Source organism: Purpureocillium takamizusanense, chromosome 3 (genome assembly GCF_022605165.1).
Source record: "Purpureocillium takamizusanense chromosome 3, complete sequence".
Lineage (NCBI taxonomy): Eukaryota > Fungi > Ascomycota > Sordariomycetes > Hypocreales > Ophiocordycipitaceae > Purpureocillium > Purpureocillium takamizusanense.
Genome location: NC_063070.1, coordinates 2,147,410 through 2,159,800, shown reverse-complemented (window position 1 = coordinate 2,159,800; position 12,391 = coordinate 2,147,410). Strand labels below are relative to the sequence as shown.

The window sequence follows — 12,391 nt, the reverse complement described above, 5'->3', positions numbered from 1 at the left end:
TGTGCAACGTGCCTGGCTGCGGGACTGACTTACTGTCTCGGACGGCCCGCCCCCGCCCGAGGGGGGCTTGCCTGTGCCTGCTGAACACTTGCCCCGGGCTCTGCCCGAGTCGCGTCCACGTCGATGTGGCTGCGTGTTACTCTGGATCATCTCCGAATGTGCTTAGCCGCGCCCGTTGAGGGCGGCCGTCGAAACCCTCTGTGCATATTCCGACGTCCATGGGTCGGCTTCACCGCTCATGTGGCCAAAGACATTACTAAGTATCATTATCGATCGTGGTCGTGAGGCGCACCCTCAATCTCTCCCTCACGTCTGTGGCCTGAAACATACGACCTGTATACTGTACTCTGATATCGGACACGAACCTTACCAGTCTGATACGTGCTTTTTGTCGGCTGCTCGACCGGTCTGTGGCCACAGCTCGACGGGGACGTGGACGTCAGACGACCGCTCCCATGTCGTGACTCGGCACGATCCGAATTGTCAGTCCTAGCGTTTGTCGTGGTTCATTTGGCCTGTGTTAACGCACGCCAAGGCTGCAGTCCGAGGAAGCACTTGCCCTTACCGGTGTCGCCTGCAAAATACCGGTCGTTAGACCGACCGTTGTCTCTCCTTTGAGACTCCTCCTCCTCCTCACAGTGACCGTGCCAATACTGGCTGTCCCCAGTCTTCGCGCCGGGATGCCAGTTCAATTAATGATGAGCCATCGGAGGGTGTTGTACGTCCTCTGCTGGCGGACTTTACTGTAACAAAACCCCGGCTGAGCTGCCATCTGCAGATCGCTACGAAGTACATAGTCGTAGTTCACGTCATCAATGAGAAGGCCCGCGCATATACAAACACAATGCTTTCTTATTATGGGGACTGCAACCCTTGGCACAGTCAAAGGGGGTCCCGTTCTGACCCAAGCGATCTCACAACCTTATGCCCCCTCTCAGCAACCAGTTCTCCCATGACAAAACCCCCCCGTATCACCTCCCGAAGCAAGCCGTGTTTCGCCATCAATTACAATTGTTCGTCCATGACAAACCCTCAGATGCCAAGCTCGATACGCCACTTGGGCCACACATCCTCGGAGGTCTGACTCTCGACGAATATCTGAATGTCCAGGCACAGCTCGTAAAAAGTCCGCCCACGCGGCTCCCTGCTTTGGTCAATACACGGGATACGTCAGTCAAGGGCGTCATGCCCGGCGGGCCTAGGTCCGCGGCCGAGGCTGAACATACCCATAAACCTCGGGACAAAACAGACGCATGCGAGCATCGGTGGTGATGAGGGGCGTGAAGGGGGGAGGAGGCAGGGGAGGGGGAGGGGGAGGGGGGAGCATCGCCATGGGCGGAGGAGGCGGTGGAGGAGCAACAGGCGCCGTCCAGTTCAGGGCGCCGAGATACAGCGACGCCGACTCGCGCGCGTCCAGGGGCTTGGACTGCATCTTGCGTCGCTGGTTGCGAGTGGCCGCCGTGGTAGGGGGCAGCGGCGCCTGTCCGCGAAGCATGCGATTGATCTGGTCCCGCAGGGCGTTCATGTGGCGGTCCGTCATCTCGTGGTTTCTCTTGTTCTCCGCGCTGATGTAGTAGCGGCCGTAATGCTAGCACGTAGCCACGTCGCAGCGCCAGATGGGAGGATTGTTGCGGTCCACGGGGATGTTGAGGTGCGCGAGCGACTTGCGGTGGCCGTAAAACGCACCGTGGCCGCCCGGCATGACGCGTCCGTAGAGGGGACAGTGTTCCTCATCGCAGCGGAGCTCGCGGAGGGCTCGGCGTCGCTGCTCGAGTACCTCGTCCGACAGGTTCATGGCCAGGAGCGCTCGGCCGGCCTCGCGGGCTTCGATGTGCCACTTGTTCTTCATGTGGCTCTGGTAGGTGCTCTCGAGGCCAAAGTCGACATTGTACGCGGTGCAGCAAGGCTCAAGGCACATGCCGCCGCCGGCGTCGGAGATGAAGGCGGGTTGGTTCGCCATGATGATGGATTGAGTAGTGGACGCGTTTGTTTGGTTTGGTCACTGACGCGTGCGAGGCGGTCTGAACATTGGTCAGTGCGATGCTTCGGATGGTACGCGACAGATGGCTCACTCACTTCCTGGTCAGATGACGGCACAGAGCCAATAGATGCCGTGTGGCGAGAATAACAGTAGACACGTTTGCGTAGCTTGTCCGCTCACAGCGGTGCGCAGGCAAGTCTGGGAGTCGGTCAGTATGATGCTCGTTTCAAGAGACTGCTGGCCCACGTACTTGTTAGGAGATGGCAAGAGAGCCAAACGACGACGCAGGGTCGGTGGTGATGGTTGACGCGTTGCGCACGCGAAGCCAGCTTCTGAAGCAGTAGAACCAAGTCAGATGTAGAAGCGCAGCTCGACGACCCGACGAAGCTCGCAGGTGACTTGCCTTATGCCGAGATGCTTTACCCCTGATGTAGTGCTTGGTGTTGATGGATGTGTTGATGAAATGGGATGGCGGTAACGAGACCTGGGCTCACTCGCGGAGTTCGAGAGAGCGCGAGGAGACGCGAGAGGTGAAAGGAGGAAAAGAAGAAAAACAGAGGTGCGGCAGGGGGCCAACTATTTATGGCTATCTGTTCACGGGCAGCTGGCCAGCCACGCGTTGCCGGGCAGCCGTTCAAGGCCGTCGCCAGCTGTTCACCCTCGGCCAGACAGTTGCCCCAAGCCACAATGAACAGGAATAGCAAACGGGCGGGCGGCTGTTCAATCACGGGGGGCTGGCAGTTTGGCTACTTGGGGCTTTCACACGTGCTTGTGCTGGAACATGTCAAACGCCTCAATTCCTGTAGCAAAGCTCTATGTAGTACATCGATATCAATAATCCACCATGCCGTCGGCAATGGCCAGGCGCTGCTTGGCCGTCTTGGCCCGTTTGCCCTTGGCCTTCTTCTTGCCTTTTTCGCTCTCGACGGGCGTCGCCGCCCCCGAGGCCGCCCCCTTGCTGCCGTCGTCAAAATTTCCTTCACCTGCGGGGGATAGAGTCAGCATTCGTCAGGTGAGCAAAGGATCAAAAGGGAGGATGTTGCTTACCCTCGTGGTACAAGTCGTCCAGACTGGCCGTCCCCTCGGCCTTCTTCCGCCGTCCGCCCTTCTTGCGCTTGTCAAGCTCGCCCGACTCGAGCAGCTCCTTCTCACGGCGCTCAATCATCTCAGCCTGCTCGTCGTCGGCAAGCCACATGGCGATGTCGCGGTTGCGGTTCTCGGGAGCGCGGCGGCCCGAGAAGTCGACGCTCGCGCCGCCGCCCTGGATGACGACGCGCTGCACCTCCTCCTTCTGCAGCGCGCGCTTGCGGATGCGCTCCTCGATGGTGCCGCGCGTGATGAGGCGATACACAGTGACCTGCTTCGTTTGGCCCAGACGGTGGGCGCGGTCCATGGCCTGCGAGTCAATGGTCGGATTCCAGTCCGAGTCGTAAAAGATGACAGTGTCGGCTGAAGTCAGGTTGATGCCGAGACCACCGGCACGCGTCGACAGCAGGAAGATGAAGATTTCGGGACGCGTCTGGAAGTCGTGTACCGTGTCGCGGCGGTCCTCGAGCTTGGTCGAGCCGTCGAGGCGGCAGTACTTGAAGTTGCGGTAGGTGAGGTACTCCTCCATCATGTCGATCATACGCGTCATCTGGAAGTAAAGGAGCACGCGGTGATTCTCGGCCTTGAGCTTGAAAAGCAGCTCGTCGAGCTTGGCCAGTTTGCCGCTGTCGGTGACGAAGCGCCGCATCGACGGCACGCTTATATTGGTAAAGCGCCGCTTCTCGCCGTCGGGCGGTGGCAGCGCGGCCTTGGCGGGCCACAGCTCGAGCGGCACGCGGCCCTGGACGAGTTTCCTCTCCTCGTGCGTGCCGATTCCGTAGAGCGCCCTGCGCATGCCGACGTTGAAGAGGATACGGTTACGCTCGCGGATGGCGCTCGCACTATTGCACGACACATCAATGGGCGGTGCCGATGCGCGTGGGCGGCCGGCAATCTCGAGACGGCCGAGTCCCGAGTCGGCGTAATCGCCGCGGGCAACGTTCATAAGCCTGGCAAGCACGCCCTCGGCGGTGGCGGCGGCTAAAGCGGCGGCACGGCTCGCGCGTGGACGCACCTTTAGCATAGCGTGCGCCGGCACGTAGCCGCCATTGTCGTCGTCGTCCTCGTAGGCGACATCCATGTGCGCGAGGCGGTCTGGCTTCTGCAGCTCGGCAACGGCGCGATCAAAGAGGCTGTCGTGGTTGGCCCGATAGACGTCGCCGAGGCTGGCGTCGGCGAAGCGCAGCCACGAAAAGGCGTCGCAGCCGGCGAGGCTGTCACGGGCGTTGTCTGGTGTGTACACGTTCATCATGTGCCCAAGTGCCTTGCCACGCCAGCCGGCGCGGTCGTTGTCGTGGCCGGCCTTGTCCAGCCGCCCGTCCCGAGTCCAGACCAGAGACGGCAGCTCGTAGTTAATGAGGTTCCGTGTGGAGTAGCCGACGGGGACGTTGTTGCCCTCGCGAACAAACGAAGCCGTCTCGGCAAAGTAGCCAAAGGAAAAGGGGCTGGTGACCTCGGCGCGCTCAAACAGGTCCGGATGGTTGCAGACCTTGCGGAACTGCATCACAAGGTTCATGAGGGTGCCTGAGTCCTGGTCGTCGCCCATGGTGGCCTTCTCAACGAGGTCCATGATGTTGATCTGGTTGCGCAGGTTGCTATAGTAGGCGCGCTGGCGGTACGTCAGGTTGCAGAAGACGTCGAGCTCGATCTTGTCGCCGAGCTCCTTTTGCACGTGCTTCTTGACACGGCGCAGCATGAAGGGCTTGAGGATCATGTGCAGGCGCTTGAGCTGGTCCTCGTTGAGCTTCGTGTTGCTCTGGGCGTGCGACTCGATGTCCTTGGAGAACCACTCGCTGAACTCGTCGTGCGAGTCAAACAGCGACGGCATGATGAAGTGCAGCAACGCCCACAGCTCCTGCATGTTGTTCTGAATGGGCGTGCCGGTGAGGAGCAGGCGGTTGCGGCAGTGGAAGCCGAGGAGAGACTTCCAGCGCGACGACGAGGAGCTCTTGATGGCCTGCGCCTCGTCGAGGATCATGTACTGCCAGCGCATCTTCTGGAAGTAGGCGACGTCGGAGACGACGAGCTGGTACGAGGTGACGCAGACGTGGAACGCGGCATCCTTGCGGTACGTCGAGTGCTTGCGGTCCCAGAACTTGCGCAGCACCTTGCGGTCGCCGGCGCTGCCCCAGTAGGGCAGGATCTTGAACTCGGGCACGAACTTTGCGATTTCCTGCTGCCAGTTGTGCAGGGTCGAGGCGGGCGCAACGACGAGGAAAGGCCCCCAAATGTCGTGCTTCTCGGCCAAGTACGCCATGACGGAGATGGACTGGACCGTCTTGCCGAGGCCCATTTCGTCGGCAAGGATGCCGTTGATGCCCTGCTCGTAGAGGTTGACGAGCCAGTTGAGACCCTTGAGCTGGTACTCCTTGAGCTGGGCGTTGATGAGCTTGGGCTGCTCAATCTCGACGTCGCCGAGGCCAGTGGGGTTCTGGAAGTTCATCTCGCCCTCCTCGTCCATATCGAGCCCCTGGTTGTTGAAGTCGCGGGCCTTCTTCTGCGCCTCAGCGATGGCGTTTTGGGCGTTGGCCATGGCCGCCGCCTTCAGCTGGGACTCGTCCTCGTTGTCGAAGTCGAGGTTCTCGAAGTCAGTGACCTTGCCGCCGACGGGGCCCGTAGGCTCCGAGACATCGAGGTTCTGGGTCCGCGGCGCCTCGGGCGCCTCGTCCGGGTGGTCGGTGCTGCGCTCCACCTCGTCCGTCTTGATCTTCTTGCCGATAAAGTGCGAGTACAGCTCCGTCTGGGAGATGAGGAAATTGAGCTTGCGCTTTTGGCGGGCTGCCTCACGCTCGGCCTCCTCGCGGCGGGCGTTCTCAATCTCCTGCTTCTCGGCGGCCTTGCGCAGGTCGCGCTCCTCACGCTCATTGCGCTTCCAGAAGCCCATCATGTCGCGCATGACGCGCTTGGCGCGGGCCTGCAGGTCCTTGGTGCCCTTATTGGTGCGCAGCTGCCAGCGCTTGGCCTCCTTGGACGCCAGGATGGCCGTCTTCTTGAGATTGGATCCCTTGGTGGCGTACGAGTCGACGGCCAGCTTAAACGTCTTGTTGACATCCTTGCGGGCCATGTCGCGCCAGATCTGCTCGTAAATTTGGTTGTAGCCCTTGGAGGTGAACTTCTTCTCAAGCTCGGCGAGCTCGTCGCGCTTCTCCTGCTCGGGGTCCTTCTCGACCGGCGGTGCCTCCTTCTTCTCCTTGTCGCCGCCGCGGGAGCGGCCCTTGATCTTGATGCGCACCTTGCCACCTTCCTCCTTGGGCGGCAGCTCCTTGCCGGCATCGAGGGCGGCCTGGGCGGCCTCGGCCGAGTCCTTCTCTGCTTGCTTCTGTTCCTTGGACTTCTTTGGGCGGGCGCCCTTCTTTTTGGACTTGGGCGTCTCGGCGTCGGACGCGAGGAAGCTCGAGTTGGCGCCGGCGTCGATGAGGTCGAGGTTGCGGGCGGGGCCCTTGATGCCCTTTTCGAGGATGAGCTTGGTCTGCTCGGCCTTCTTGTCGGCTCGGGCGGCGTCGCGGAGGTGCTTCTGGCGCTCCGCCTCGTCCTCGGCGGCCTCGGCGCGAGCGAGAGCGGCCTCCTTCTGCTCGATGGTGACGGCCATGGACTTTTCGCGGCGGCGCTTGCGCTGCATGTCCTTCTTACGCTCCTTCTCGGCGTAGAGCTCCTGCTCGCGAACCTCGTGCAGGGCCTCGTCGTAAAAGACCTCGTCGTAACGTCGCTTGCCGAGCTCAGCGTGGCCCACGAGCCGCTTGCCAGCCGCCTTGGCGTAGTCCTCGCGGCGGAGGCGGTTGCGGTCCTCGTCGAGGTCCGTCATGACGCGCCGCCGCTTGCTGGCGCGCTCCTTGTAGTCATGCTCGTCGAACTCGTCGGCGTCGAGCTTGGATGTGTCGCCGTCGATTTGCATCTCGGCGTTCTGGATCTTCTTTTCCATCTCCGTCGACCACGTCCGGGGCGCCGCGGCTGCCTTGGGCTGGCCGTTGGCCTGGCGCTTCGACGACGACCGCGGGGGGGCGGGCGACTCCTTCTTAAGAGACGACCTCCGGCGGCGCTTGGGGGCCTCGGCATCACGTATGTCGGAGGCCCGGCCCTTAGACCGGCGGGGCTGCTTCTTTTTCACTTCGCGCTTCGCAGGCTGCTGCTCCGGCTCCGGCTCGACCTCCGTCTCGGCATCGTCGACCTCGACCTCGGTGGCCTCGGGCTCCGCATCGGGCTCCGCGTCGGCCTCTGCCTTAAGCTTAGGTTCAGGCTCGGCCGCCGCCGGCTTGGGGACAGCATCGACGGGCGGTTGCTTCTTCTCTTTGGGAGGCTCGGAGCTGGACAGAATGTTGGAAAAGGACATGGGGTCCGCGCGGCTGGGCGTCTGCATTGTCTTTGTCAGTAAGAGGGCGGGCAGTCCAAGGGGGGGCGGAAGTAAATGATGCAGGCACGCAGGCCGGTGCGAAAGGGGTAGAGGTGCAGGCACGCAGGCTGGCAGGAAGGCTGGCAGGCAAGTAGAAGGAGAAAGGGGACGTACGCTGGTGGGCTTGGGCGAGGCGGCGGGCTCCTTAGCCACGCCGTTTGCACCCAAGGCCATCTGGGCGGGCGGGCTGTGGGAGCCGGCAAGCGGGCGCGCGTGGGAGAGCGGGCTCCGGGCCCGGTTGTACGAGGTCCTGCCGTTGTAGTACTGGTCCTGCGAGTAAGGGTATGGGTCGCGGGTCTGGGGTTGATGGTCAGCGATGGTCGGCAGATGGATTGAGGGCGATGGAGAATTGAAATGTGGATTGATGCGTGGATGGCTTAATTCGCGGACGAGTTTTTGCCAGGTGCACAGTGCACGAGTCAAAGTGGATTGGGGCGAGCCTACCTTTGGCGTGGTGGCCCCGTGCCAGCTGGACGAATCTGAGACGCCTCGCTCCTTGGTGGTGTCGGTCGTGGGGTCGTAGAAGCTGCCCGACGCGGGTTTGTCGCGAGCGGCGGCGGCGGTGGTGGTGGTGGTGGCAGCAGCAGTGGTGGCAGCGGCAGAAGGCGGATAGTACGAGGCCGGACGAGGCGGCGACATGGGCTGACGCTGATGCTGGTGCTGGTGCGAGGACGAGGAGGAGCCTTGGTGGTGGTGCGAGCTGGAAGGCGTGCCCGGGGCCACGCCGGGCGGTGGCGGCGGCAGTGAGTGGCTCACGGGCGAGGCCAAGTAGGGGCTTTGGCTCTGGCTCTGGCCGTGATTGCCACTGCCGTGCAGGGCCCGCGGCGGCGATTGATGGCTCTGACCGTGGTGGCTGCCGTTGGTGTTGGTGTTTGCGTTGCTGCTGCTTCCGTTGGGCGAGGCCGACGCTGCAAAGGGAGGCAGCGTGCGCGAGGGCGGCGAGCGCAGGGAAAAGGCTGACGACCCCCCGTGTTGCTGGCGGGCCGCGCTGGGGCTGCTGCTGCCTCCTCCTGCGTCGTGTCGCTGGTATTGACGGTCGCGTTCGCGCTCTCTTTCACGGTCCCGGTCGCGCTCGCGCTCGCGCTCTCGCTCGGCGGCGGCGGTGTCATCGTCGCGCGGCCGCTGCAGCACCGTCGAGCGGAAGCCGTCCATGGTGCTGCCCGTCTATCGGATTGTGTCTAGAGGCCGTCCTCGAGGGCCCGGGGAAGGGGGCAGGGTGGGTGCGGGTGCGCGCGCGCCACCTAGGCGACCATGTGCGGGTGTCGAGATGTGCGTTTGTGCGTGCGTGGCGAGGGCGAGGGCGTGCGTCGGCTGGTGGTGGTGCTGACAACGGGCGATTGAGGCGGCCCTCGGAGTGCTTGCGGGCGTCGACGGGCCTAGAAGATGGTTCCTAGGGGCGACGGCCGGTGGCGATGGCGATGGAGAGCTGACGATGGGGGTGAGGATGGTGATGGTGGATGGCGGCGATGGGTGACGGGGAGGTGCGGATGGGGATAATAGGGATGGGGGACGAAGATGGGGGAGGGGACGAGACGGCAAAGCAGGTGGGCTGGAGATGCAGCGCGCGCCCAGGTGATGATGGCGGATCCCGATGATGTTGCAGCAGGCGTTGGTGCCTTTTTTGGAGGCGCTGCCGGCCAGTCCGCGACGCCGCCGCGCTCCCAAGTCAGACCCTCACCACCTCTTACTCCCTCGCATCGCCCTCGGTCGTCGCCCTCTCTCACTCTCTCTCTAGTGGCAGTTACACTCGCATTGCCGACGAGCACCAGCCAGCAATGGGAAATGGCTCACTCGCGCAGACACGACGCTCCCGTCAAAGCCGCCACAACCACCACAACCACCACCACCACGACACCCGCGCCTACGACTGACTACTATACTTCGTACTGTACGTATTTAATGTATTTTATTTGTTGTGATTTCCTTTGGATATGCAGACCCGACGGGTTTCGCCGCAGATGCCCACCACGTCCTTGTCGGTCACGACTCGTCCCGCGACGACGATGCCGCAGCCTCCTCTCCTCCTCTTCCTCGTCCTCCTACGTACTGCTTGCCCGACAAGCTGAACCTCCACTTCATTCCTCTCAACCCAGTCAGTCGCCTGCAACCCTGCAACCTGCGGGTGAGGCCACCCCCGGAACGGCTGTGCGACCGCGAATTCTGGACACGATCCCGTGCCCGCGGCCCATGATTGGCCAGCCGCTTCCTCATTCTGCCTTCTGTCCAGAGCCGCGAGTCATCCCTGCGCACGCTGGATCCTCGATCGCTGTCACCACCGATGGCGGCCTCAGCCGCCCGCCTCGCACGCGATGCCGTCTCGCCCGCCCTCCAAGGTCCTCGTGCCCGTCAGTTTCAACGTGGCCTGGCTCCCCAGCAAAAGCATTTCGTGGTCAGCGAGTCCGCGTCGAGTCCGCGCAAAGCCAAGCCTTGCCTCTCCTTGCCGTTTCGGGTCTTCGGAGGCGGACCCCTGCATTAGCAATGCACGTGACTTCGTGACCGTGGCCCAGACCCCAGACCACGCCACGCGAGCGCCGCTTGCCTACCCTGCATCCATCACCCACCGATGAATTCACGACGACACGGTGCACGTCGCACAGCATCAAGCCGGCGGCAGTCCGGGGGGGGGGGACCGCACCCACCGCGTAGCTTATGCTAGAAAGCCCTCGTTGCAGTGAGCATCGCGCTTGTCTTTTGAGACCCCATCATTCGCTTCATACAGTATACACCCTGCTTTAGCTATTTCTAACATCATCATCCAAAGGTTTCTCTCGATCCCAATGCCATGAGGAATCCCTCGAGCCCGCACTACTCAAGCTGCCGTCATCTAGCCCCCTCCTCTACGGATATGTGCGGGTGCGAACAGAACGTGGCGTTGGTCAGCATTCAGTTAACAGGCCTGGTCTTGGCTGCTCAGTGGCTGCACTCAGTACTCTCGACGAGAGCCTATCGCGCCGTGATCAGCGGAAGTACATGAACATGCCCTGATGCTGATAAGAGGGTGCAGGCTTGCTAACAGCCTTGTCGTCAAGCCGGTCGTAACTCCACCTGCTAGGACATCATATCTCGCGTCCAATCGCGGGAGCACTACAACCATGACGCCCTTGTTGCCTGGGTACTGTGCAGTGTGCACGCTCATGGCGGGATCCGCATGTCGTCAATGTCGACGGTCGGCCACTTCTCGCACGTCCTGAGAACCCCCCACGCGCCGAGGGCCCGGGCTGCCGCCGCCCGCTCTCGCCCGCCGGAGAGGTAGAAGACGACGCCTCGGGTGAACTTTTCGCCCAGCTTCTTGAGCGTATCCCTCATGCGCCGGATAGCCAGCAGCAGCACCTCGAGGTCGTCGCGTACTGCGGCCGAGCGCGCGCCTGAGAGCGGGCAAAGGTGTTCGGTGATGATCACACGGCAGCACATGAACAGGAGCGCCGTCATCTGCCCGTTGTCGGCGTAGTTGGTGGACACGAGGGCCGTCTGGCGGATGACAGAGGCGGTGCCGCGGGCAGCTGCCACGCAGAGCGGCCAGTTGGCGGCCATGGCGCTCTCGTCCCCGCCCTCACCGTCGCGAAGCGAGCGGTGATGCACGAGGATCGCGCAGGCCGACATGACGATGCGGATCCAGACCACGCGCCCGTGGTCCTGATACTCGGCGGCGGAGAGGTCCGTGGCCGAGGCCGGCATGACGAGGCGGACGTGTGAGAGGTCAGAGGGGAGGTCCTCTAGCCTCCCGGACGCGTCGTCGCCAAGTTGGGACGAGTAAAGCTGCTCGCCAACTCTGCCGAGGAGCGCATACGCCAGCACGAGGCAGTGTAATATGTTATTGGTGCTTCGGTGCTGCTGCTGCTGCCCCTGGACGGTTGAGATGAGCTTCTTCAGGTCCGGGGAGAAGCGTCCCTGCGTTTTCGCCTGCGCCGGCTCGTCCTCATCCTGGAACGCGGCATCGTCCATTGGAAGATTCAGACGCAGCTGGCGGTCATCGACGGCGTGAACCAGGCCTAAGGGGAAGCACATGCCGCGGTCGAGCACGAAGAGGGTCCAGACGACGCGCCTGCACTCCTCGCGCTCGACCCAGCCGTCGCCGGGCCCGGCGCCGAGCGCAGGCATGGTCATGGTAGCGCCCGCGTCGACATCGACGGCGCTGCACCCGATGGCGACGGCCTTTCGCCACGCCTCGCCGAGCACGAGCCACGCCGTCGAGAAGTCCGTCTCCACCGTTGCCTGGTAGATGACGAGGACGGCGGCCTGCATCGTCTGCAGCGCGCGCTCCGGCGAGTGCATCGATCGCGAAAGGTTCGCTTTGGCCGCGGCGAACCAGTCTCCCTGCCGCCGCTGGACGTCCCGGTCCGGATGTGCGCCGGCGGCGACGGCACAGATGGCGTGCAGCAACACGGGGGACGCCTCGTCGGGGAGCTGGAGCCTCCACTCCAGCGTCGGCCTGTGGACGACGGGCAGATACGGGTAGAAGCGCTCGAAGAAGACATCCACGATCTGGAGGAGGGTTGCCAACGCCGGCAGCTCCTCTCCGCGTGGGTCATCACTTAGCGAGGGTGACTTTTGCGGTTGCGGCGACGGGAGCCCGTGGGCGGTGTCGATCTGGTAGCCGCCGTCCAGGCCCATCCACAGCTGCTCCCCCGACAGGCCGAGCGGGAAGCCCGCGTGCTCGTCGGAGTCCCCGGACAGAGCGTGCCACGGCTGATCGGCGGCGGCGGCGGCGAGGGCCCAGCTGATCGGAGGCGCGCCCGTCAGATCGGAGCCGTATACACAAAGCTCGCCGCGCTTGACGCACGCGGAGCAGGCCGGCCGCGCTCCCTGTACGAGTCAGCAAGGGCACGCGGGCCGGATCGCAACCCACGCACATTGCACTTTTTCTTTCGCGAGCGGCAGCCGGCGCACACGTTTTGTGGCTTGGCAGGGGTGGACATGTCAAGCACGTTCGGTTGACA

The 12,391-nt window shown here is 63.2% G+C and overlaps 4 protein-coding genes across 4 annotated transcripts; all 4 read right to left on the bottom strand.

Annotated features, from left to right (window-relative positions):
- Nucleotides 1-942: 942 nt before the first annotated feature.
- On the bottom strand, nucleotides 943-1,540 carry JDV02_004257 (uncharacterized protein; the record flags this gene model as incomplete). Its single annotated transcript, XM_047985457.1, has 2 exons — nucleotides 943-1,144; nucleotides 1,227-1,540. 2 exons carry the CDS (start codon nucleotides 1,538-1,540, stop codon nucleotides 1,033-1,035), a joined length of 426 nt encoding a protein of 141 aa, XP_047841434.1. The 3' UTR covers nucleotides 943-1,032.
- Nucleotides 1,541-1,588: 48 nt separating this feature from the next.
- On the bottom strand, nucleotides 1,589-1,960 carry JDV02_004256 (uncharacterized protein; the record flags this gene model as incomplete). Its single annotated transcript, XM_047985456.1, has 1 exon — nucleotides 1,589-1,960. The coding sequence occupies one exon, from the start codon at nucleotides 1,958-1,960 to the stop codon at nucleotides 1,589-1,591; it is 372 nt and encodes a 123-aa protein (XP_047841433.1).
- Nucleotides 1,961-2,662: 702 nt separating this feature from the next.
- Nucleotides 2,663-9,032, bottom strand: INO80 (Putative DNA helicase ino80). Its single transcript, XM_047985455.1, has 4 exons — nucleotides 7,899-9,032; nucleotides 7,569-7,751; nucleotides 3,029-7,415; nucleotides 2,663-2,964 (listed from the first exon to the last, which is right to left on the bottom strand). The coding sequence occupies exons 1-4, from the start codon at nucleotides 8,604-8,606 to the stop codon at nucleotides 2,813-2,815; spliced, it is 5,430 nt and encodes a 1,809-aa protein (XP_047841432.1). The 5' UTR covers nucleotides 8,607-9,032; the 3' UTR covers nucleotides 2,663-2,812.
- Nucleotides 9,033-10,089: 1,057 nt separating this feature from the next.
- JDV02_004254 (uncharacterized protein) lies at nucleotides 10,090-12,384 on the bottom strand. Its single transcript, XM_047985454.1, has 2 exons — nucleotides 12,305-12,384; nucleotides 10,090-12,257 (listed from the first exon to the last, which is right to left on the bottom strand). The coding sequence occupies exons 1-2, from the start codon at nucleotides 12,368-12,370 to the stop codon at nucleotides 10,587-10,589; spliced, it is 1,737 nt and encodes a 578-aa protein (XP_047841431.1). The 5' UTR covers nucleotides 12,371-12,384; the 3' UTR covers nucleotides 10,090-10,586.
- Between the last annotated feature and the right edge of the window lie 7 nt (nucleotides 12,385-12,391).